The following is a 25788-nucleotide window of genomic DNA, read 5'->3' on the forward strand; positions in this document are numbered from 1 at the left end:
TAGGGACAGCCAGCACGGATTTGTGAGGACTGGGTCTTGCCTTACAAGTCTTATTGAATTCTTCGAGGAGGTGACCAAGCATGTGGATGAGGGTAGAGCAGTGGATGTAGTGTACATGGATTTTAGTAAGGCATTTGATAAGGTTCCTCATGGTAGGATTATGCAGAAAGTCAGGAGGCATGGGATAGTGGGAAGTTTGGCCAGTTGGATAGAGAACTGGCTAACCGGTCGAAGTCAGAGAGTGGTGGTAGATGGTAAATATTCAGCATGGAGCCCAGTTACAAGTGGAGTTCCGCAGGCATCAGTTCTGGGTCCTCTGCTGTTTGTAATTTTTATTAATGACTTGGAAGAGGGAGTCGAAGGGTGGGTCAGTAAATTTGCAGATGATACAAAGATAGGTGGAGTCGTGGACAGTGAGGAGGGCTGTTGTCGGCTGCAGAGGGACTTGGATATGATGCAGAGCTGTGCTGAGGAGTGGCAGATGGAGTTCAACCCTGCCAAGTGTGAGGTTGTCTATTTTGGAAGAACAAATAAGAATGCGGGATACAGGGTTAACGGTAGGGTTCTTAGTAAGTTGGAGGAGCAGAGGGATCTTGGGGTCTATGTTCATAGATCTTTGAAAGTTGCCACTCAGGTGGATAGAGCTTGTAAGAAGGCCTATGGTGTATTAGCATTCATTAGCAGAGGGATTGAATTCAAGAGTCGTGAGGTGATGTTGCAGCTGTCCAGGACCTTGGTAAGGCCACATTTGGAGTACTGTGTGCAGTTCTGGTCACCTCATTTTAGGAAAGATATGGAAGCTTTGGAGAGGGTGCAGATATTTACCAGGATGTTGCCTGGAATGGAGAATAGGTCGTACAAGGATAGGTTGAGAGTGCCTTTTCTCATTGGAACGGCAAAGGATGAGGGGTGACTTGATAGAGATTTATAAGATGATCAGGGGAATTTATAGAGTAGACAGTTAGAGACTTTTTCCCCGGGTACAACAGAGTGTTACAAGGCAACATAAATTTAAGCTGAAGGGTGGAAGGTATAGGGGGGATGTCAGGGGTAAGTTCTTTTACCCAGAGAGTGGTGGGGGCATGGAATGTGCTGCCTGTGGGAGTGGCAGAGTCAGAATCATTGGTGACCATTTAAGCAGCAATTGGATAGGTGCTTAAGCTAGGACAAATGTTCGGCCCAACATCATGGGCCGAAGGGCCTGTTTTGTGCTGTATTGTTCTATGTTCTATGTTCTATGTCGATGTAAGACCAGAGGGCATAATCTTATTGTTCATTTAGGACAGAGTTAAGAAGGAATTTCTCCTGAGGGTAGAGAATCGGGCAATTCTTCTTTTGAGGTTGGGTTGCTTAGTTTATTCAAAGGCCTGAGAGAGACTTTGAATCAGTAAGGGAATCAAAACTCCTGGGGAAAAGACAGGAAAGCAGAGTAAAGATATGATCAGCCATGATCTCATTGAATGGCAGAGCAGAGACAATGGGCTGATTGGCCTCCTCCAACTCCAGTGCCTTAGGATATTATTCCTAAGATATTTGAATTCAGTATGTGGCAAAGTATCATTTTCTCGAGCATGGGCATCAGCTGAATTTGATTTTTAACCTCAATATTTGTGGAGACTATTGTTGCCTTTCAAAGTTAATGTTATATTAAGGTGTGCTGTTTAGTCCACTGTATGGATTCAACATGATGCATACAGTTGCATTTTAAGTTTTTTGTTTCTTTTCTTTCCTGCTATTCAATGGCTTACATGTTCCATGAACCAGAACTCCCTGAACTCCTCAGAGTCTGAGTCATGTGTTTACTCAGTCTATACTAATTGCTTATGTCTCACATAGTAATCCAGGTATGCCTTTTAATTTAGCATCTAACTTTTTTCTTATTTCCTCACTAGAACCTCTCTCCTAGTTCTACCGATGTCATTGGTATTGATGTGGACCATGACCATCTGGAGCCTTGTCACCAGGCAAAAAATGCTTGGCAAGTAAAGTCCAATGTGGATAAATGTGAGGCTAGCCACTCTACCTTCTAGCAGGAAGGTAGATTATGAAGTAAAAGTTGATCAATTGAGAAAGGGGGGAAAATTAACAGGACCTCGGTGTCTTAGTACACCAATCACTCAAAGTAAGCATGCAGGTGTAGCAGGCATGAAGAACACTGATGGTATGTTGACCTTCATAACGTGAGGCTTTGAATACAGCAGCAAGGATGCTCTGGCTATGGAGGGAGTGCAATATCCTGGTTTATTAGATTAATTCCTGGGATGGCAGGACAGACAGATGAAGAAACAGGATTGATTAGGGCTACATTCATGGCACTTTAGAAGAATTTGGAGGGCGGGGGGGTTGGTGAAGGTGGGTTTCTCAGAAACCTATAAAATACCAGAGTACTAGATGGAGTAAATCCAGGAAAAATGATCCTGATGACTGGGGAGTCTCAGGTCACTGGATAGGCCATTTAGGAGTGAGATGAGGATAAAGTTCCTCACTAGAGAGTGGGGAGCTTGTGGAACTCCTTGCCATAAAAAGCAATTGAGGCCAAACCTTGATCCCTATAGCCCTAAGAACTATTTCTAACTCCGTGAAAATTACTAGTTACTAGTGCAAGGTTCTGTTTTGGGGCCACTGCTGTTTGTCATTCTTATAAATGACCTGGATGAGGGGGAAAAGGATGGGTTAGTAAATTTACAGATAACACTAAGGTGGGTTGAGTTGTGGATAGTGCTGAAGGGTATTGTAGGTTACAAAGTGATACAGGTAAGCTGCAGAGCTGGACTGAGGGGCAAATGGAGTTTAATGCGGAAAAGTGTGTCGTGATTCACTTTGGAAGGAGCAACAGGAATAGAGTGTACTGGGCTAATGGTAAGATTCTTGGTAGTGTAGATGAGCAGAGAGACCTGTGTTCATGTATGTAGATCCCTGGAATTTGCCATCCAGGTTGATAGGGTTGTTGAGAATGCACATGGTGTGTTAACTTTTATTGGTAGAGGGATTGAGTTTCAGAGCCATGCGGTCATGCTGCAGCTGCACAAAACTCTGGTACGGCCACCCTTGGTGTATTGCATTATAGCTCACCGCATTATACGAATGATGTGGAGGCTTTGGAAAGGGTTCAGAGGAGACTTACTAGGATGTTGCCTGTTGTGGAGGTAAGGTCTTTGGAGGAAAGGTTGAGAGGTGACTTAATAGACACACAAGATGATCAGAGGATTAGATAGGCTCTCCCTGTGCACCCTATTTCCCTGGATGGTGATGGCTAGCACGAGGGGACACTGCTTCAAATTGAGGAGTGAAAGATATAGGACAGATATCCTTTACTCAAAGTAGTAGGGGTGTGGAACGCACTGCCTGCGACAGTGGACTCGCCAACTTTAAGGGCATTTAAATGGTCATTGGATAAACCTATGGGTGAAAATGGAATAGTGCAGGTTAGACAGGCTTTAGATTGTTGCACCAATCTGTGAAACCATCGAGGGCCGGTATTGCACTGTAATGTTCTGTGTTCTAAAGCAGGATCTGGATAGTGAGTTGGATGATCAATCATGATCAATTGAAACGTAGGCTTGTCAGGCCAAATCACCACCTCTTGTTTTCTATTTCTGCTCTGAAATGTTTGAATTTGCATCACCTTTTTTTGTTTATTCAACAATGCTTTCAGTAGGTCTCCTAATTCTATCTTAAATTTGCTGCCAATCTAGAAAAAATTCAGTAGATTGCTAATATTGCAGTATTTTAATCTCTTGGCAGGTCGTGGGATTTGCTGGCTAGGTCAGCATTTATTGCCTATCTCTAATTTCCCCAAGGAAGTGAGATAAATTACAATATTAATATTTTCCTGCATGTAGTTGTAACCAACCAAAATGGCTATTGTTTTGAACAGCAAGTGGTTACAAATTTCTGCATGTGTATGACTGTCGCCAGTTAATCAGCTGTAGCTTAACAAGATGCAAATTGTTTGAGGTGGATTTCATGGAATTTCAATAAGTTAGTTAATAAGTTGCAAGACTGGCAAATCTTGATGCCTTTGAATCCAAATGTTTTTTGATCATGAGTTTTGCTAATTTTGCTGGTTCTACTTTTACATATAGTCATTCAGCAAGTCAGTTCAATTTACAAGGTGTGTTGCACATAACTCATGGAACTTGTCTTCATAAAAATGAGTTTATAACTTTTGTGAAGCTAAACTATTTCATGTGTGAACATTAAAATCCCCTTTTTTTTTTAAATTCCGCCGTTAGTATTTCCTTGCTGTCTGTTCTACCAGTTGTATCAGTTCTACATCAGTTAATATATTACTGCATTGTGATGCTGTTCAGGAACTGGTGGAGATAATGCATTTGGAAGTCACTGTTGCAGAAGCTTTGTGTTGCTGCAGTGCATTGGTACAGTATTTGGGGAGAAACTACTTTCTTGGGGAAAACATTAGTAACTCCAAAACACAGATCTAAAATGTTTGCAGAAGTGTGAGAGGGAATGTCAGGCTCTTTTATTTTTCCTCTTTCCCCCCCCCCAACCATGATGCCAAGATTTGGAAAACATGGTCTGGCCGCATTTGGGATACTGGATACTGTGTACAATTCTGGTCGCCACATTACCAAAAGGATGTGGATTCTTTGGAGAGGGTACAGAGGAGGTTTATGAGGATGTTGCCTATTATGGAAGGTGCTAGCTATAAAGAGAGGTTGAGTAGGTTAGGTTTATTTTCACTAGAAAAAAGGAGATTGAGGGGGGACCTGATTGAGGTTTACAAAATCGTGAAGGGTATAGACAGGGTGGATAGAGACGAGTTTTTTCCCAGGGTGAAGGATTCAATAATGAGAGGTCATGCTTTCAAGGTGAGAGGTCGAAAGTTTAAGAGGGATACACTCAGCAAGTACTTCACACAGAGGGTGGTGGGTGTTTGGAATGTGTTGCCAGCAGAGATGGTAGAGGCAGGCACGGTAGATGCACTTCAGATGCGTTTGGACAGATGCATGTATAGGTGGGGAGCAGAGGGAGACAAATGCTTAGGAATTGACCGACAGATTTAGACAGTACATTTGGATCGGCTCCGGGCCTGTTCCTGGACTGTAAATTTTCTTTGTTTTATGACCTGAAAGGATAGCAGTATCAGATTCCATCAAAACTTTCTTTGCATATATGCTTGAAGAGGACTGATTTGTAGGACATTGGACTAAATTACAGGAACTGCTAAAAATGGGGAATAGTTTTGAAAAAAATATATCAAGTCAGACAAACTAAAGATACGTGGAGGAATTGCTGCTTTACAGGGGAGAGATAAGTGCTGCATAATGTGCACATATGGTTTAGAGCATGAACCACACTTGTGTCTAAGCAAAACTACTATTCAAGTGAAAGGCTAAGCATGTCTGGCAGCATTTGAGGAAGGGTCACTTGACCCAAAATGTTAACTCTGATTTCTCTCTACAAATGCTGTCATACCTTCAGAGCTTTTAGAGAAATTTATATTTTTGTTTCCGATTTACAGCATACACAGTTCTCTTGGTTTTTACTATTCAGATGACTTGAGTTGTCACTGATTTTTTTTTCTTAAATTCATCTGTTTTCCTGTTTAGACAACAGAACCTTTCTGGTAAGTGTTTCTTGAATTCCTTGCACTTGTGGATAGAAGTATAAACTGGGCAGATAGTGAAGTGAACCTGATCTGTTATAACAGCATTACCTTCCTGAAGGGATAACGACAGACTGCAAATATTTTTATGTTGGTTGTCGTGTACTGTTCGCAAGGAAGACATTTCTGCACAGCAGAAGTTTTATCTGAAGCTAGTGAATTGTGTACTTGACTTCTAGTTTAGTTAACAGTTGTGTACCTCATTTAAACGAATAATTGATTCAAATCTCCCTCATATTGCACCTACTGAAAACTAGTTCAGTGTCATAATCATGCTCACTGTTCTCTCCACTCTTCCTCCCATTTGTTAATTATTCTTCAAAGGTAGTGTGTCCAAAATTATACCAAATTACAAATCAGTAAAATTGAATTGACCACAAGGCCATAAGAATAGTCATCAGTGTAGGTCATTCAGTACCTTGAGCTTGCTCTATCATTCCCTGACACTCAGTCAAGGAATCAATTATTTGGAGAAGGAAGTGTGATCAATGTGCCTGTGTTGGTTGTTTTCTGCCTATTGAAATTGTTTGAAAGTAATTGTGCTTTTCACAGTACAGCAGTTGAAATTAGAAGCTTTTGGATGAGGCAAGGCAGGTTATCTAGATCAGGATAGTACACCACCAAGGAATTAATGTTGAAAGTATAGGAGAAAATTGTCTCGGCAGAAAAGAAATTGGAAGATAAAATTGTTTTTATCTCAGGTAGTTTCTCGGCTTAACACTATCATTGATCTAATGAAATCCACTTTCAGCAGGTCTATGCATTCAGAAAATAAAATGTTTCGTGCTTTCAGACCAAGTTATAAATGCAGTGATTGATGTAAGTTTTGCATGTCCTTCATAATTTTCCATTCTCGTTTGAAAAGGCTGTGAGCATGATCTCCCCTTGTTTATAGCGTTCTTGATATATCAGACAGATGGTGAGCTGATAGTGAACAAAGGATTTCAGGTCGATGCAGGATGCAGTTTCAGATAAGTGTCTTTCACACTAGAGACATTTTCATATTGTTTTTCTTTGCAGTAAATCCTGATCTTGATATTTCATAAGATTCTTGATGGTTCATAAGATTCTTATCAGAAGACAGGGTGTGGGGGTACGGGATAAGTACATTTGATTGAAATCTTTTGTTGGCTACGTTTTTGGAACTTGAGCACAGAATGTTTGTTCGCTTCGTCCAGTTGATGTTGTCTTCATGATTCTCATTCAAATGGGTCAAGTATTTTGGCCAGTCAATAGTCTGATTCTGTCTTATTAAACAACAGTGTCAAGTATTGACGAGAAGAGAGTGCAGGTGAAATGTAGCAGTAAATATACCAGTTTTATTTTTCAGCTACTTCAATTTCCCTTCATGTAGTTTACCATCTTCCCTGTTTCTAGGCTTTATACATGCTACTGAACATTCTGAGAAGTCACTGTCTTTTTTCAGGGCTCTTCCCATGCTGTGTTATGACCTAGCGCAGCATTGGTGCACCATATGTCTGGTTGTTTTTACCCAATGCTAGAATTCTGTTCACTTAACACCACGTATCGGTCTTCAAACCGGCCTGCCTAATGATATCATTGCATGATTTAGTAGAAAGCACCATTTTTCATGTGCCAACTTGTGTACCACAAGCCTGCGTTTTTTTTTCCAAATAAGTTATCCCTTCATGAAACAAAATGTTAAATCAACTTTCTGTAGCATAATCCGGTAAAAGAGAATACCTAGTTGTAGAATACTTTAACTTTGACTAAAAATTTGAAACATTTTGTGAAGTTTTTTGATGTGAGAGGTAACAGTCAGAAGGAAAGGAAAGATTAGCTTGGCAATTCTGGAAATAACTGAAAATGTAATTCTGGTAATGGGGGTGAGGAGAGAAAATGACAACTGTCTACACCAAATCTGCCATAGAAAGTTTCAAAATATTTAATATTTAATTTGAGCATGGACTTTATGCTCGCCTTTGACATCCAAAACAGAACTGTTACTGGGTTAGTAAACCAGGAAGAATTCAAAGAACAGGATTAAAATCCTGCCTTGAGAGATGGAAAATTCAAATTTTGTTAATATTTTAAAAATACACCAATTAGGACTAATAAAGATGCTATCGCAAAGTATTTTGCATATTGGCTTATTGTGAATGCTTAAATAGTTCATTGGCTTGGAGACGGAAATCTGTTGTCATGCACTGTCATGTCTGTAGCTCTAATCACATATTAGCACAGTTTACTTGACTCTCTTGGTTGAATTCTAAAGTTATCGAACAAACAACTCCAAAGTATGTGGAACAGCACCAATTCAATTAGAATCACCAGTACCTATTAGCAATACTGGGAATGGGCAATAATACCACCTCATGAGTGACTCTTTAGTCATGAGCATGAAGTTTTAAAAATTCAGTCTAAGGTATCGAGAAGGATGAGTATCTCAAATTTTTTCCCAATGATCTTGGAGGTATGTATCATGGAGTCATCCTGGATTCATTTCTGTAAACCACATGCTTTTCTTCACAAAGGTCTCATTAGACATTTGAATTGAGATCCTTTTGAAATTAGTAAAAGCTATAATAGTGATTTACTGAAGAAGGGCTCATGCCCAAAACGTCGATTCCGCTGCTCCTTGGATGTTGCCTGACCTGCGCTTTTCCAGCAACACATTTTCAGCTCTGATCTCCAGCATCTGCAGTCCTCACTTTCTCCTCATAATAGTGATTTACTCAGGTCTTATAGGGGCTTGAGATTGCATAATTCTATTGTATTCCTCGTGTATTCTGAAAACATATTCTATCAATGTACAGCCATAACCAGAATAGTGTCTTTATAAATGTCTATTTTGTGGCACTAAGACCATAGCAAGATCTGAAATCTGCGTCTTTGAACTTGAGTTCTTTGGATTGAAGTCATGAATTTATTATGTTGCTGTGTTTAAAAATCTGCTATCGCTGCCTTGATTATTGTCAGAGAAGATGAAGAATGACTTCCTGACCATCCTCCTTACAATCTATGCCTATATTTTTCATGCTTGAACAGTGGATTGAAAAATCCCAAATGAAATGAACAATTCTGACATGTTGAGCAGTGACATTTTTATTGTGGTCTGATTGATGCCCCTGAAGTTGCTCACAGGTGCAGTGGTTTTGCCGTCTTTTACTGCGTGGATAAGAAGTTCCATTTTAGCAGTGTTGACCTATCATGTTGCAAATCCGGTGCAGGCTAGTGATTTGTATGTGAGCATAAGAGATATAGTTAGTAAGTTTGATGACCCCAAAATTGGAGGTGTCGTGGACAGCAAAGAGGGTTACCTCACATTAGAATGGGATCTGGATCAGATGGGCTAATGGGTTGAGAAGTGGCAGATGGAGTTTAATTCAGATAAATGCGAGATGCTGCATTTTGGGAAAACAAATCTTAGCAGGACTTATACACTTAATGGTAAGGTCCTAGGGTGTGTTGCTGAACAAAGAGACCTTGGAGTGCAGGTTCATAGCTCCTTGAAAGTGGAGTCACCGGTAGATAGGATAGTGAAGAAGGCGTTTGGTATGCTTTCCTTTATTGGTCAGAGTATTGAGTACAGGAGTTTGGAAGTCATGTTGCAAATCATTGGTTAGGCCAGGGCTGGAGGATTTGAGCTATAGGCAGAGATTGAATAGGCTAGGGCTGTTTTCCCTAGAGTGTCGGAGGCTGAAGCGTGACCATATAGATGTTTATAAAATAATGAGGGCGGATAAATAGATAAAGTCTCTTCCCTGGGGTGGGCGAGTCCAGAACTAGAGGGCATTGCTTTAGGGTGAGGGGGGAAAGATATTAAAGAGACCCAAGGTGGAACTTTTTCACAGAGGGTGGTATGTGTATGGAATGAGCTACCAGAGGATGTGGTGGAGGCTGGTAGAATTGCAACATTGAAGAGGCATTTGGATGGGTATATGAATAGGAAGGGTTTGGAGGGATATGGACCAGATGCTGGCAGGTGGGACTAGATTGGGTTGGGTTATCTGGTCGGCATGGATGGGTTGGACCAAAGGGACTGTTTCCGTGCTGTGCATCTATGACTCAGTCAGGTTTCTTCAGAGACATGCGTAATATGCTTTCATAGAAATTGAAGGCAATGGATTTCTATTTGACAAGGTGCCACTTGCTTGTTTTGTTTGCAAAAACAAGCAACTAAATACTTCCCTCTAAATAAACTTGTTGGACTATTCACTCCAGTCCAACATCGGCTCCTCCAAATCAAGTAAATACTTGGTAGCCTTCCTGTGGATGACTTGCTGGAAAGTCTTTTTAAGGTGAGTGAAACTCTAAGGGCCTTATGGCCTTTAATCAGAGGCTCATTGGTCATTGGAATTAGGCTGTGGTTGCTTGGTCAAAAGTGTATTGTAGTTCAAGGTCCACCAGGCTTTGTCGAGACAGTTGGAATTGAGGGATGTAGAGTTAGTTATGAAAAGTAGAGTTGATGTTGAAAATGGTCTATGTTCTTAAATGGCAAAGGTAGCTTGAGGGATTGGTCACTCCTATTTGTGAAGTTGCTTTTCGCATACTCAATGTAATTGGGAGAATACTTCTGTGGGATTTTGCTATGCCCAAAACTGGCCACCAGATTAGCTTGCATGATGTGCTAAATTTGAATAATTTATCAGCTGTGAAGTACTTTGAGCTGCCCTGATTGTAGCAGGCCCCAACTTCCAAGTCTAGATTACCATAGTCCTGATCAAGCTGTTGCTTCTGTCCACCCTCCAATCTGTCTCTGGAATGTTGCTACATGACCTCTGACTCCCAGGATCAAAGGTTTTGTTGCTAGTACATGATCACTTAAGTCTGATCCACCAAAGGAGCTTACAGTTTTTCACTTTGCCCATCCATTGATCTTGCTGCTTGTTTATAATGTGAATGTTTTAAGCAGTGTTTGAATATTTCTGTGGCTTTTCCTGTTATCCATAAATAGTCCCATTCTTGATTGGCTGGACCATTCTGGTAAATGTTTTTCTTCTTTTATTTATTTATTCATTCATTCACAGCGTGAGGGAATTGCTGGCTAAGCAAAATTTATTGCCCATCCCTAATTGCCCAGAGGGAAGTTAAGTGTCAACCACTTTGCTGTGGGTCCAGAGCCACATGTAAGCCAGACTAGGTGAGGATGGCAGCTTTCTTCCTAAAGGAAATCAGTGAACCAGATGGGTTTTTCAAACAGTTGGCATGGATTCATGGTCGTCATAAACTTCTAATCCTAGATTTTTACTGAATTCAAATTCCACTATCTGCCATGGTGGGATTTGAACTGGGATTGCCAAAATATTATCTGCATATCTGGATTAACAGACCAGCGATAAAACTAATAGGCCATCGCCTCCCCCATGTTGCCATAGACCTAGTGATGGTGATGCACTTCAGTCCCTGATGTGCTCACTGCCTGTGGAAAGACTCCATCAAGTGTGCCCATGGGCAAAGAGCAGGAAGTGATGATCTGCAGCTTTTTCACTGCCCCCTTGGTTTTGGCACTGTTGCCCTTCGCGGCATTGCCTGTTGCTGTGATTCAGATACCTCGCCCAGGTATCGACTGTTCTAGATAACAAGGTCCAGAGTAAGACTTTTGTCTGGCATATTAACACTGAGAAACACCACAGTGTGGCACTACCCTCCTGTGCCACCTACACATGTCCTGGGAGTCATGGTCAGGGGAACAAAGTCTTGATTCTTTTTATGTCCCCAAGTCTAAATTTTTAATTATTGAATATTAAATGAATTGAATTTTCTTGCTTTGATTTTTTTGAGAAATAACCTGTTGGCCTAATTTTGGCTTTGGATACACATTCCTGTTGGTTGTGAAGTCTTTCAATAGCTCTTTATCATAATTACAGTGCTCGTTTGATCTTATCATAGTCCTGTGAGATCTTTTATCTACAAAATAAATCAAAAGTAATTTCCTCTGTGAAACTTTAATATAAAATGTTATGTACTTGTGTAACATCTCCTAAGTATTTGCTTTTTAATATACAATTGAGTAATTTCCCCTTGCTGTCTTTGGGATGTAGACTTGAGAGCTTCTTGCTTCTCTAATTAAAGTGTGACCCTATGCAACAACCATGGCCTTGCATTATTTCAGCAAAAGTAACTGGCTTCCTTAATTTGTTCAGTTGATACACCATTACTTGAAGCCAATTATGTGAATGACTTTAATATTTCTTTTAAGTTCAACTTGGAAAATAATTCCACCCTGTCAGAAATGACAAATTGCATTTCTATGCATGAAATACTGAGGAAATTACATGTACATAAATAGTCAGTGACTGCATTTAACCTGAAACTAGAATAGATGCAGAAAAATACTGATTATAATTCCTGAGGCATTATAGTTACCAATTTTCCTGTATATTTTTATTTAAATAATAATTTCTATATTCTTTACGCTGCTCCTCATCACTACCTTCAATATAATTCACTTTAAAAGGAAGCTATTGTAACATATGGACAGATGTAAGCTGTTCTTCTAAAACTTGCTTGGTTTTGCATATTTGTTATGAATGAAGCCTGAAAAGTTGATACTTTCTATTGCCCCCTCCTCCTAGAGAAAATATTCTCGAGTAAACGCCATTGCTTACAAGTGGAGGATTCGTGTCTCAATGAAGAAAAGAAAGGGTGCATTGCTAAAAGGTAAACATGTCGTGAAAAATTCAAGCTGATTTATTGCTATTTCATGTTTGTTTTGATTATCCTGTGTGATGAATGTTGTGTTGGTAACTTGCAGTGGTAACTGGCGATTGATCTTTGCTTAAAACTACCTGTCTCAAGATTTTAAAATGCTTGTGCAGTAATTCTACAATTAAAACTCTAATTAATCTAATCCAAATACCCAGCATAGTTGGGGAAAATATGAACCATTTATATTTCTTGGTGCTCTTGAGCTCCAGATGCCAAGCTATTTCAAAATATATGTAACCTTTGTTCAGAAGTACATTGTTATCTCATCTCATGCGAATAGATTCGTGAAGGTGCTTTCTAAATGAAGAATTTTCCTGGGCTGTGAAACAGATTTAAGTGAATTGAATGACTGAGGGGAACAAACTGAAAAATGTGAAATTTTGGCCATGATTCCATTTCTGATCTGTTTTTTTTTCTCTCCATGTAACTTCATATTGATCAATGATTAGTTTTGTAGTAATTACTTAAACAGACCATTTTCAAGTTCATTTTAGGAATGTATTTTCCATTTGTTATCTTCTGAAATAAGACTTTTTACTTCAGACATGTCTCTGCGCTCAGTTCAAATCTAAAACAGCCTCATCTTGTTTGTAAAATAAGTGTTGAGGATTTATTCTTGATGTGCGTGAAAGCGATTTGCTGTGGTTGTGTGACTGAACTTTACTGAAATGGTGCCTAATTCCACTGATCTGGTTGCTGGGATGCATATAAATCATTGTTCCAGTCGGCAGTTTGTAATGTTCCCAAGATCTCATGCTGATTTTTGTGAATTGCAAATGTTCTCTTTTTGTTTTTTCAGTGGATACCATACAAACTGAAGTGGGGGATTTACCAGATTTCTTTTTAAAACTATAGAGCAGACATTTCTGCCTATTCTTTGTTCATCGCCTTCCTATTTCCGTTGAGAGATTGGATGTTACAGGTGTGGTCTTTTGTAGCAGTCGAGTGCTTCAAGTGTCCCTTGTCTTGACCCCCTTCATCTTTTAATTGATTACTTTGTTCTCAAATCTCTTGCTGTCTTCCCCACTTAGTTACTTGTTTGGTCCCTTGCTTTCTTTTTCTTCTGAAAGAACAATGGCATATGCACACTGACAAGAATGTTTATCAACAGCACCAGACAAACCCTTAACCCTTCATTTTAACTTGTAATCAAAGACCTGTCTATTTTTACCACCCAGTCTATCACTAGGAGTGAATGTCCTGTCTTGTATCAACCAGATCAGATTACATTCACATTTACACTGCCAACCTCCCACCAGGATTCATATAAACAACAGAAGAAATTACTCCTTTATTCCTAGTTATCATTACTAGTCATAAAATAAAGCCATGTTATCATGGTTGGCCACACTTAAGCTTCAATAATGAGTCAGAAGGTGAATTGACAAAAGTTACAAAGGATTAAACTCCTAAAATAACTAACAAGGAATCTACATGGGATAGTTGCTCTGTGGAATATGTCCACAACTTTGTTAGTAATTTCATAATTTTATAAAGTGGCCTTTTCCTTTTCCTTTTATAGCTGGAGTGAAGAACTGGTAGTTTTATCTTCTGATGGCAAGGTAGGAACATATACAAACATGTTAAGTAGGTGCAGGAGTGGGCTTGTTCCACCCTTCAGTAAGATTGTGATCATTTTTCTCCATATCTGACCTTCCCTGATTTAACCTTTCACCACCTTGCCTATTCCAGGATCTATCTACTTTACCTTAACAATATTCAAGAACTCTGTTCTTCACCATTTTTTGACAAAGTTAAAAGTCACAACACCAGGCTATTGTCCAACAGGTTTATTTGGAAACACTAGCTTTCAAAGCACTGCTCCTTCGTCGGGTAGTTGTGGAGTATAGGATCATAAGACACAGAATTTAAAGCAAAAGGTTTTCAGTGTCCTGGAGCTGTAATGATACATTGAACAAATTTAGATTAAGTCTTTCATCTTTTAGAGTGGGCTGTGCTAGTTTCAGTTCTTTAATATGTAATTCCCATAGCTCCTTTTAAGTTACTTTCTTAAGATAGTTTTAGCTTTTCTAGCAATAAATGCCATCCCAGCTCAGACAATGCTTTCAAGCTGTAAGGTTAAAGTCTGTGTCCCAATGTTGAATCGGACACGCACATACTCACATGCACATAATCGCTCTGTCTCTCCTACGTGTGTACACGCACCAGTTTATAGGATGAATTTGTATTTGCAGAAATACATTTTATTTTGCTCAAAAACTGCTTAAATCCATGTAAAAATCTGCAAGTCCCACTTTGGTCTGATTGTCTTTCTAATCAACATTGGGACACAGACTTAAACCTCACACCTTGAAAGCATTGTCTGAGCTGAGATGGCACTGATTGCTAGAAAAGCTAAAGCTATCTTGAGAATGTAATTGAAAAGGAGTTCTGGGGTTTACATGTTGAAGAACTAAAACTAGCATACCCCACTGTAAAAGACGAAAGACTTAAATTTAGATTAATGTATCATTATAGCTCCATGACATTAACACTTTTGCTATAAATCCTGTGCCTTATGATCCTCCACAACCATGTAATGAAGGAGCAGTTTTCAAAGGCTAATGCTTCCAAATAGTCCTGTTGGGCTATAATCTGGTGTTGTGATTTTTAACTTTGTCCACACTAGTCCAACGCCATCACCTCCCAACCATTATTTTTTTTGAGGAATACTTCCAAAAACCTATGGTTTTCTGAGGGTGGGAAAACTCCTTAACTCTGGCAGAAATGGATGAACCCTTATTTTGAAACAGTGGCACAGTAACTGAGTAAATGTTGTTCAAGGCCCAGAAGGCTGTTCTGAATAGTGTACTGTTAATTGAATTATTTGAAGTTAAATACCGTGAAGGGTGGAAGTTGGATGGTTACTTGAGACGTAGCAAGAGAGTCTTTGTGACAGGAAGAGAATGGGGTCAGGATTCAGGAGATAGAATCCTGTAATTTTTCACTGTCAATAATAATACACTCCCGTTAGTCTTTGGAATAATATTCTTTTAACTGGCTGTTGGAAAACAACATGCCCCTGGGACAATACATATTCTGGTTTATATTTCACTTTCTTTGAACTCTGGGAAGCATGTTTCCCAAAGTGGTATACTTAGCAATAGCTGTTTTTCACTGGTGGAGATGTATCCTCCCTTATATCTGTATTCTCTCTGGAAGAAGCATTTAATTTTGCAGTAACCTCTCCATGTTGTGTTGCAGCTGTGATGGAAGGAATGTGCTGGTAATCTCCAATATTGGGTTGGGATATCTGGTCGGCATGGACGGGTTAGACCAAAGGCCTGTTTCCATGCTGTACATCTCTCTGACTCTATTTCACCAATTACAACATGAGAAAAAGTGTTAAGTGAATCACAAAATGGCTAATTGTTTCTCTTGGTACTGCTATGCAGAATAAGAGACATTAATCAGGCTGCTTCAATGCATTTTTAAAAATCTGTTTATTACACACTTCATTCTTAAAACAGGTCGCAAACATTGATTGGCATCTAACCTATAAATCCAGAATTAGAACTATATCCCTTGAACCCAAATACAGCTCAGTACGACATTGTTTTAAAACAAATCTCCACAGAGATGTCCTTCAGAAAAGGAAAATGCACCTTTGTGCCAAAAACGAAGGACGGAATGCAAAGACTTGTAAACCGCATTTCCTTCAATGAAAATGCATTGGGGACAACTGTAGGTTGATAAGAGGATCTTCAGTTTACAAAGGAACATGCAAAGTTTGCAGCAGAAATAGGCAATTCAGCTCCTTAAGCCTGCTTCTCCATTCATTATGATCATGGCCAATCGATCATTGTGGCCCAGTCTTGACTTTGCTGCCTGCTCTCTGTACCCTTAAACAGATTTACTAATTAAAATTCTGTCCATCTTCTCAACTTTACTCAATATGACAGCATCTACTGCATTCTAGGGTCGTGTGTTCTATAGTTTCTTGATGCTTTGCGAGAAGTAATTCCTCCTCGTGTGCTTTAAATCTGCTATTCCTTATCCTAACATCATGCACGTTTATTCTAGATTGCCCCACAAGGAAAAGCATCTACTTTGTCCGTCCTTTTTATCATGTTATACTTCAATTAGATCTCCCATTATCCTGAACTCGAGAACAGGCCTAAACTGCTCAATCTCTCTTTGGAAGACAAGCCCCTCATCCCTGTAATCAATCTGGTGAACCTCCTCTGAACTGCCTCCAATGCAACTCACCCTCACTAATGTCTTACACTGTGCTGCAACACTTCACTGCTTTTATACTCTCTATTCCTTTTGCTATAAATGCCAAAATTCCATTTGCTGCCTTTAGCTGCTGTATCTGTATTCTGCAATGGGTGCAAGGGGACATCTAGATCTTGCTGCACTGAATCATTCTGAAGTTTCTCTCCATTTTAGATCATTTGTCTTTCTGTTCTTCTGACCAAAATGGATAACCTCTTGCTTGGCCACATTGAACTCCATCTGCCATATTTAGGCCCTAACCTATTCATGCCCACTTAGAATTTTTTAAATTCTTCATTGCAACTTGCTTTCCTACCTGTTGTAGTCTTGTCTGCAAACTACCTCCTATCCCTGCATCCAAGTCATGAATACCAGTTATAAACAGTTGGGGCCCAATGATCAAAGTTTGTGGCACCCATTAGTTTAGTTTTGCTGACCCAGAAAAAGACCCATTATCTCTGATTTGTCATGGTTAGATCATCTGCTATCCAAACTAATATATTCCCCTAACTCCACATGATCATACCACGTGTTTACATTGGAAACCAGATTGATTCAATTGTTGGTAAGTGGCTGCTCATAAGCTATTCACAAGCGGTGGCACAGTGGTTAGCACTGCTGCCTCACAGCGCCAGAGACCCGGGTTCATTTACCGCCTCAGGTGACTGACTGTGGAGTTTGCACATTCTCCCCGTGTCTGCGTGGGTTTCCTCCGGGTGCTCCGGTTTCCTCCCACAGTCCAAAGATGTGCAGGTCAGGTGAATTGGCCATGCTAAATTGCCCGTAGTGTTAGGTAAGAGGTAGATGTAGATGTAGGGGTATGGGTGGGTTACGCTTCGGCGGGGCGGTGTGGACTTGTTGGGCCGAAGGGCCTGTTTCCACACTGTAAGTAATCTAATCTAAAAAAAACTAAGATAGTCAGAAATACTGATATTAGGAAACTTCTAAATAGTTGCCAGGAATTTTACTGAGAAGTGAAAGGCTTGTCATATCTGGTGTGGCTTCCTTACAACTCAAGTACACGAGTACTTGTACTTCCTTACAAGTACAGAAAGGGGTACTAGGCAACTATTAGCAGAAGGCCCCTCTTGCCTTGTTCAGAACAAGGTTTTCCAATAATTGAGGCAATAATTATGATTTCCTATCTTTTTGAAGTTTCTTTAAGTCATGATTTTCCTAGCAGCCCACATTAAACTGTTGACTTTGTTACTCGATAAAACACTAATCCAGAAAATCCCATCTATTCAATATCTTGCAGTTTTTTCACTTAGTCCTTTACCTTTGGAAATGTTCAGTTTTATTTAAGATTGGGTGAGAAGAGTTAGAATGGTCCTCCTTTTGTCCAATTTGCTGTTTGAGTGCTGCAGCTTTTTTAAAAGAATGCATTTGTCAGCTTACTAAGTGGCTAATTGTTAAACAGACAGATTTCCTTTTGTTTAAAAAGAGAATAGTGTTTATTGTACTTTACCTCATCCAAGTCTAAATAATAGAAATGCTCCAAATTTGGCATGGCTACATGCTTGGTTCACCCCTATGCATCTTACAGTGAAGGATAGATAAAATGAAGTCCAGAGTTAAATGTTTCTACTTTGGACTAGCTTGCTGGTACTCAGGGTCAAAACGTGTGGTGCTGGAAAAGCACAACCAGTCAGGCATCTGAGGAGCAGGAATGTTGATGTTTCAAGCGTAACATCATTCCTTCCTGATGGTCCTCGGGGATTGACATTGAGTTTAAAGACGTACGTAGGATATTGATTTTCCTGCGAGTCAGGAGCCACTGGGTTGAGTTATTGTAAATGATCAAAATCAACGGGTAGGGTTAAAAATTTCTAAGTTGGATTCAGGGAATGGAGAGTGTTCCCATCTAAGATCTGTCTCTTTTCAGTGTTTCATAGGCTTATGTTGGTACTATACTTAACATAGTGCTAGCTCGCTTGTTACCTGACCACCTCTCTAGCTGAACAGTTAACCCAAACATAATGGTTGTACATTGGATTCCAGTGTACCATATAAAGACAATGGTTACAAGAGCAGGTCAGAGACTTGAGTGCTGCAGCAAGTAATTTACCTTCTGACTCCCCAAGACTGCCTACAAGGCAAAAGACCGACGTATAATGGCATATTCCTCATTTTCCTGGATGAGTGCAGCACCAACAACACTCAAAGAAGCTTGATACTAACCAGGACAAAGCAACCACCTCCACAACCATTCATTCCTTCCACCTCTGACGCTTAGTATCAACAGTGTGTACGATCAGAAGATGTACTGCAGAAATTCGCCAAAGATCCTTAAACATCACCTTTCCAAACCCACAACAACTTGCATAGAGAAGAAGGTCAGCAAATTCATAAAAACACTAGCTGTAAGTTTCCCTCCATGCCTCTCACCACCCTGATGTGAAAATAGATCTCCGTTCCTTTAATGTTGCTGGGTCAAAATCATGAAACTCCCTCCCTGATAATATGTATGTCTATCTGCAGCAGATGGATTGCGCTGATTCAAGAAGTCATGTCTCGAGGGTAACATAAAATCAAAATTGGCCCAATTACTGACCTGTGCACACATACGTATACACACGTGCACACAAATATACACACTCACGAGTGAATTTTTAAACAAGTCTTTCTGAATGCTTTGCTAATGGAGAAGAAGATGGTCCCCATTGATGCTCCATTAAGGCACTTTTGCTGGCGAGGCTTTGCGTTTGGACTGCCTCCATTTCAGAGGTTTCATAAGGTAATGATGCAAATATTTGGCCATCTTGGACTGTGATTTCAAGTCATTGGATTTTAGCATTAGTCTTATTTTAAACTCAATTAATGGCCTTGAGCCATAAATTCAATCATTTTCAATAAAGCCTGGCCTCATTATATAAACTGGACTATGTCATGACTTACTAGGGCACCAGAAATCAAGCTGTTCTATTCCCAGACTTCCCTCTCAATTGAAGATTTTTTAAAAAGAAACATGCAAGAGCACTGATAGCTGATTTTAGACCTAGATTGATCAAAAACACCAGACTAGGTTTCTGTACTTAACAAGATTGTTATGACGCAGGGTAAACCCCTGTGCTAATTTAAACCCGACACGCAGAAGCTTACCTCGCACTGTAATTGTTAAATTTCGAGAGACCAAGAACCATCCCAGTGGTCACTAATTAAAGTAAAAATTAACAGTTTTATTCTTTAAGTCCAAAAGAGAACATTAAACAACTGTTTATAATTCCTTTCTCAAACCTGTCTTTTACCTCCCACTCCACAAGACTGGCCCAATTTAAAAATCCCGTTTAAGGTTTACATAAAATGTTTCAAAACCAGCCAAATCTACTTTGTATCTTCCTCTGCAGGTTTTCCTCTGTTGTCATTTCAGTATTCGCAAGTCTTTCATATGAACAGGTACCCTTCAGAGAGCTATTCATCTAGCAGTCTATACTTGTTGGTGCTTGGCAGTTCTCTGTAGTTCTCCCCCAAGTATTCAAAATGTCCGGTTTTATGCCCCAAAACATCGGATCATTTCAAAAGGTTTTGATGTAATCAAAAACATTATTTCAAATTTAATTGGATTTTGGTATCTTAGGGTATAATTTAAACTGGCCAAACTTGATTTTTATTCCATAGCAACACAATTCCAGCTATTTGTTTTGACCAAGTGTTATATTTTTATCTCCTTCAGGACACTTTGCTTTCAGTCAGTCCTTTTAGCTTCCTCTCTCTAAGGTATAGAATGTCTCTACACCTTCATAACAACATAAATGACAATTAAAGTAAGTAAACACTGCAAATTAAAACTCAGCACTTCAACATGCACTGATGGGGAAAGATGCATGAGCAGAAGTAAAACTAGAAAAATAGTTCCACAGTCTTTGTTCATGAGATCCATTTGAATTGGTTTTGCTGATGTAAAGATGTCTCCTCAACCTTGCTTTTGCTGAATGCTTCCTCTGGTGTGCAAGAGACATTCATAACTGTTCCACTTACAAAAGGCCCCTGTCTAGTGGAATATTAATTCTTAGAATGGTGCCTTTTTGTCAAAGGAAATTGGATTTGAAATTGTGGAATAAGGTTGGTAGGATGGAAAGAATGTAGCCCTGTTAATAATCATAGAATCCCTACAATGTGGAAACAGACAATTTCAATCCATCAAGTCCACACTGATTCCCCAAAGAGCATTCCACCCAGACCCACCCTATCCCTGCATTTCCCCAGGCTAATCCACCTAGCCTGCGCATTCCTGGACACTATGGGCAATTTACTATGGCTAATCTACCTAACATGGACATCTTTGGACTGCGGGAGGCACCTGGATGAAACCCACGTAAACGCGGGAATAATGTGTGTATTCTCCACACAGTCGCTCAAGGGTTGGAATTGAACCTGGGTCCCTGGCACTTTATGGCAGCAGTGCTAACCGCTGAGCTACCATGTCACAAGTGTGAGGTAATGTATTTTGGAAGACAAGGGAATGTTCTGAGTAAGTGGCACCTTGGGTTACTTCTCCACAGATCCTTGAAGGCATCAGGAATAGGTTAATAGGGTAATTAAGAAGGCACATGGGCTACTTGATTTCATCAATCCTGGCATAGATTGAGAGCAGGGAGCTTACGATGGAGCTGTTCAGAACTTTAATGAGGCCACAGGCAGAGCACTATAGGGAAGGATGTGTTACACGAGAGGCATAGAAGATATTCACCAGGATGCTGCCTGGGATCAAGTGACTTTACCCTGAAGAGAGAGACTAGATAGGCTCAGGTTCTTTTCTTTTGAGCAGAGAAGGCTGGGTGGGGTCCTGATTAAGGTATGTAAGATTCAGCAGTACTGACAAGGTGCATAGAAAGCAGCTGTTCGCTTCAATTGAAGGGTCATTACCAAGGGACTTGTTTTTAGGTTAAAAAGTGGGGAGATTTTGGAGGGCTTTTGAGGAGAATGTTTCTCACCCAAAGGATGTTTGGGCATCTGGAATGCATTGCCTGAGAGGGTAGTTGAACCCTTTTTACAAAGTACATGGGTGACCATTTGAAACTTCTTAATATCAAAGACAGTGGTCCAAATGTGGGCACATGGGACTAAAGTAGATTTAGACTAGTTTGTCGGTGCAGACTCAATGGGCACTGTCTGCTGATTCAGAGATTGTCATGGCAAAGTGACATGACAGACTGTGTGCCACTGACCAAGCTAAGAAAAGATAAATTGTATTAATCTGAAATCTTAATTTTAATAAATTGGAACCCAGTTTTATTTTCTAGATGAGTTAGTGTTATAACAGACCTTCCTCTGATTATGCACCCTGAAATATTTCTTGAGCGTCATATAGTTGGAAACTGGTTTAAATTCTGAGCATGTGCCTATCTGTCGTCTAACATTTCCTAAATGTTGAAAGCCTTGGAGTTTAGCTTTACTTTTTATGATAGTTGAAATATATCTGAGTGTTTATCCTTAAAAGCATGGTGTGGGGGATTAGCCAAAGTTGCATCCTGTGCTAACATCTGGAGACTGAAAGTTCTAGCCTTTTGAAGTTAGGATTGTCATGGGTCCTTACTCAGTGCCATGTATTTTGGCAATATGTGGAGATTGCATCAGATGCAATAGTCCATCTTGGTTTAAGGGTGTCAGTTGCAACGGGCTTATTTTGCTGAATTGAGGAGAGAGAGAGAGAGAGAGAGAAGTACTCACTGAAGTGTGGATGATTGTGTTTGTACGGTTTATGACAGCACCATATGCAAAGATAACTCAAGTGGTGAAATGTTTTCCAGCAGCTACAGTCCTTAACTGAACAACTTCGTGCAGGTAGTGTGTATTTTCATGACATTCAACTGATTTCTAAGCTTCATTTTTATGCTTAAGGTAGAGCTATTGTCTGTATAGCCTGGTTTCGAAATTAGCTCTGGAATTTCTACTCTAATCCTCTGAGACTGTCTTTAAGAGGATTCTGAAAACTTGCTACTTCAATCAATCATTTTGGTCCCCTGCCCTAATTTTTTAATCCTTTAATAGGATGTCCAGTTATCCCAGGGTGAGGTGTTTGGCAGTGGGTCTGAAGTTTGAATTAGCAACAACTAATTCTGACCTGAGCCTTGCTGCAATGGTCTGAGCAGCAGTAAGTGTGTGTAGATTTCTCCAGTCCCCTTCTGCCCTTGTCTCAGGATCTCGTTTCTGAAGCATTTTTTTTTGTTCATTTCCAACTGCCCTTAAAGTGGCATTGAGTTATTGTCTTGAACCTCCGCACTCTACCTAGTGTGTGCACCACAGTACATAGAGTTCCAGGCCCTATCCTAGTGAAGGAACAATGACTTAGTCCAAAGTCAGGATGAGTTAGTGGTTTTTCCATGTATTTGCTGCCCGTGTCTTCCTTGATGATTTTGGAAATCCTGTTGATGGAGGATTGGTGAATTTGCTTTGATTTATTGTGGTCATGTACAGTGAAAAGCTTTATTTTGTGAGCTGTACAGGTAGATCATAACAAACAAGGACATGCTAATCGTTGGATGCTCAGACGGGTGAGGCATACAAGGTTACGACTCCACTGGAGGCGCACCAGAGCGATGTCAACATTAGTCTCAAATTAGATCCATTCAGCAGACTAATAGCAAAGAAGCTGTAATTGAAGGTGTTGGTGCCTGGGTTCAAATTTTTGTATCATCTTCCTGATGGAAGAGGTTGGAGGAGACTCTTACTGGATGGGAGGGGTCTTCAGCAGCCTTTCCACTGCAACGAGAAGTATAGATTGAGTCCATGGATGGGAGATTGGTTTCCATGATGAGCAGTGCCCACAACTTCAAATTGTTTCTTATGGTTCTGGGCCAAGCAATTACTGTGCCAAGCCATTATGCACCTGGTTATGATGCTTTGTATGATGCAGCTGTAAAAGTTGGTGAGGGTCTTTATGGACATGCCAAATTTCCTAAGCTTCCTGCAAATTTCTGTAGTTATGTATGTTATATATATTGTAGATAATGCTCCCATTGTGCATCTGTTGTGAATTAAGAATCAATCAGGCGCCCTTCTTTTGTCCTAGATTTTGAGCTTAATGAATCTTTTGAAGCTGCACTTGACCAAGAAGCTGAAAAGTATTTTTTCACACTCTGGATTTGAGTCTTTCAGCTGGTGGGTAGACTTTGAGTCAGGAAGTGGAGGAGGGTGAATATGCTGTTGGGCAGATACGCTAGTGCTCCAAAATAGGGTTTAAATTTGATCAGCAGGCGGTGGGATCCTCAACAGCAGAGAGGCAAATGCGAGGCTGGAAGGAGATAAGGTAATAGCAAGCTGAAGAGACAGGTCAGGCTTGAACACGGCAGGCAGCGAGGAATGTCTGTTGGATTAAATTCCATCCATTTAAATTCAAGAGGGCAAACAGGTAATGTTCACGAACTCATGGGACAGGGATATTCTAGCCATTATAGAAAAATGGCTCAGGAAGGGACAGGACTGGCAGCTTAATATGCCTAAGTGGCCACAGTGCCGGTGCTTTAGGTGAGAGGGGAGGGGAGTGTTGCATTTTTGATTAAGGGGAGTATCACTGCAGTAGCTGGATGAAATAACTGAGGGATTATCCAGTGAGGCTTTGTGGGTGGAGCTAAGAAATAAGGGGATGGTGGCGTTATTGGGATTGTGCTATAGGCCCCCAAATAGTCAATGGGAATTAGAGGAACAAATATACAAGGAAACAAATAGGACCAATAGGGCTATCATAGTAGGGCAGTTTAATTTTCCTCCTATAGACTAGGACTGCGATAGCGTTAATGGCTTAAATGGGGTGCAACTTAAGTGTGTTCAGGAAAATGTCCGCCAGCAGTATGTAGAGGGCCCTACTCTGGAAGGGACAAAACCTGACCTAGTCTTGGGGAAATAGGGCAGGTCACTTGACAGTGGGGGAGCACTTTGGGGTCAGTGACCATAGTTCTATTAATTATAAAGTAGTTACAGAGAGAACAAAACTGGTCCACAGGTTCCAGTTCCAAATTGGGGCAAGGAGAAATTTGAGTTGGACAGGAGCTTGCAGAGGTTGATTGGAGTAGTTTATTTGCCAGCAAAGGGATCTCTGGTAACTGGGAGGTATCTAAAAGTGTGATAGCAAGAGTTCCTGTTCTGTATGCTTCTGTGGAGGGTGAAGGACAAAGTTGGCAGGAGTAGGGAACTCTGGATGACATGATATTGCGGCTTTGACCAGAAACAAGGTGGCATGGCTCACGTACAGGCAGCTGGGATCAAGCGAACCCCCTTGTATAAGGGATACAGGAGTTTACTGAAGAAGGAAATCAAAAGGGCGAAAAGGGGCTTTGGCTTAGAAGATTAGGATGAATCCAAAGAGATCCTTAAGTATATTAAAGGAAAATTAACAACTGGGGAGAGACTAGGACCCCTCAAGGACCAAAGGGGACATGTTTGTGTGGAACTGCAGCAGATGGGTGAGGTCTTCAATGAATACTTCTCTGTTTACTGTGGAGAAAAACATGAAGACTTGGGGAAGTTAGTGGTGGTGTCTTGGGGGACAGACCATATCACAATAAAAGCGGTTTTGGACGTATTAGAAGGTACGAGGATTATAAATTTCTTGTCCTGACCAGATATATCCAAGAATCCTACAGGAGGCTCGAGATGAAATTGCAGGGGCCCTGGCTGATATTTTTGCATCACTACTCACCAGGGATGGGGTCGAGGAAGGCTGGAGGGTAGCGAATGTTGTGCTTTATTCAAGAAGGGCTGCAAAGAAAAACCTGGGAATAATAGACCAGTAAGCCTAGCGTCTGTGGTAAGTAAGTTGCTTGAGAAGACTCTGGGAGATAAAGTTTACATTACATTTAAAAAAACACGGTTTGATTAGGAGTAGTCAGCATGACTTTGTCTGAGAGAGATCATGCTTCACAAATTTGTTAGAGTTCTTTGAAGTGACCAAGAAGGTTGATTAGGGCAGGCTGGTAAAAGTCATCTATAGGGATTTCACTAAGGCCTTTGATAAGGTTCCACATGGTAGGCTGCGCAGGCAGGTCAGTTTGCAAGGAACCCAGGGAGATTAGCTTGATATTAGGAAGCAGAGGGTAGTAGTGAAACGGTACTTGTTTGACCGGGGGCCAGTGACTAGTGGTGTGCCTCAGGGGTTTGGTGCTGGAATCGTTGTTGTTTGGAACTTCAATGATTTGCATGAGAATGTACAAGGCATGATTATTAAGTTTCTAGATGACACTAAAATAGGCAGTATCTTGCACAGTGAGGAACATCATCAGAAATTGCAGCAAGACCTTCATCAGCTGGGCAACTGGGCTGAGAAATGGCAA

At 40.4% G+C, this 25788-nt stretch overlaps 1 protein-coding gene across 1 annotated transcript in view; it reads left to right on the forward strand.

The window, feature by feature from the left end:
- The window catches only part of uvrag (UV radiation resistance associated gene), a 314975-nt gene that overhangs the window by 129578 nt on the left and 159609 nt on the right, over positions 1-25788 (forward strand). The window contains exon 9 of the mRNA XM_072576814.1: positions 12169-12253. Coding sequence (XP_072432915.1) covers positions 12169-12253 — 85 coding nt within the window. The remainder of the gene's footprint in view (positions 1-12168; positions 12254-25788) is intronic.

The sequence above is a fragment of the Chiloscyllium punctatum genome, chromosome 9 (assembly GCF_047496795.1).
Source record: "Chiloscyllium punctatum isolate Juve2018m chromosome 9, sChiPun1.3, whole genome shotgun sequence".
NCBI lineage: Eukaryota > Metazoa > Chordata > Chondrichthyes > Orectolobiformes > Hemiscylliidae > Chiloscyllium > Chiloscyllium punctatum.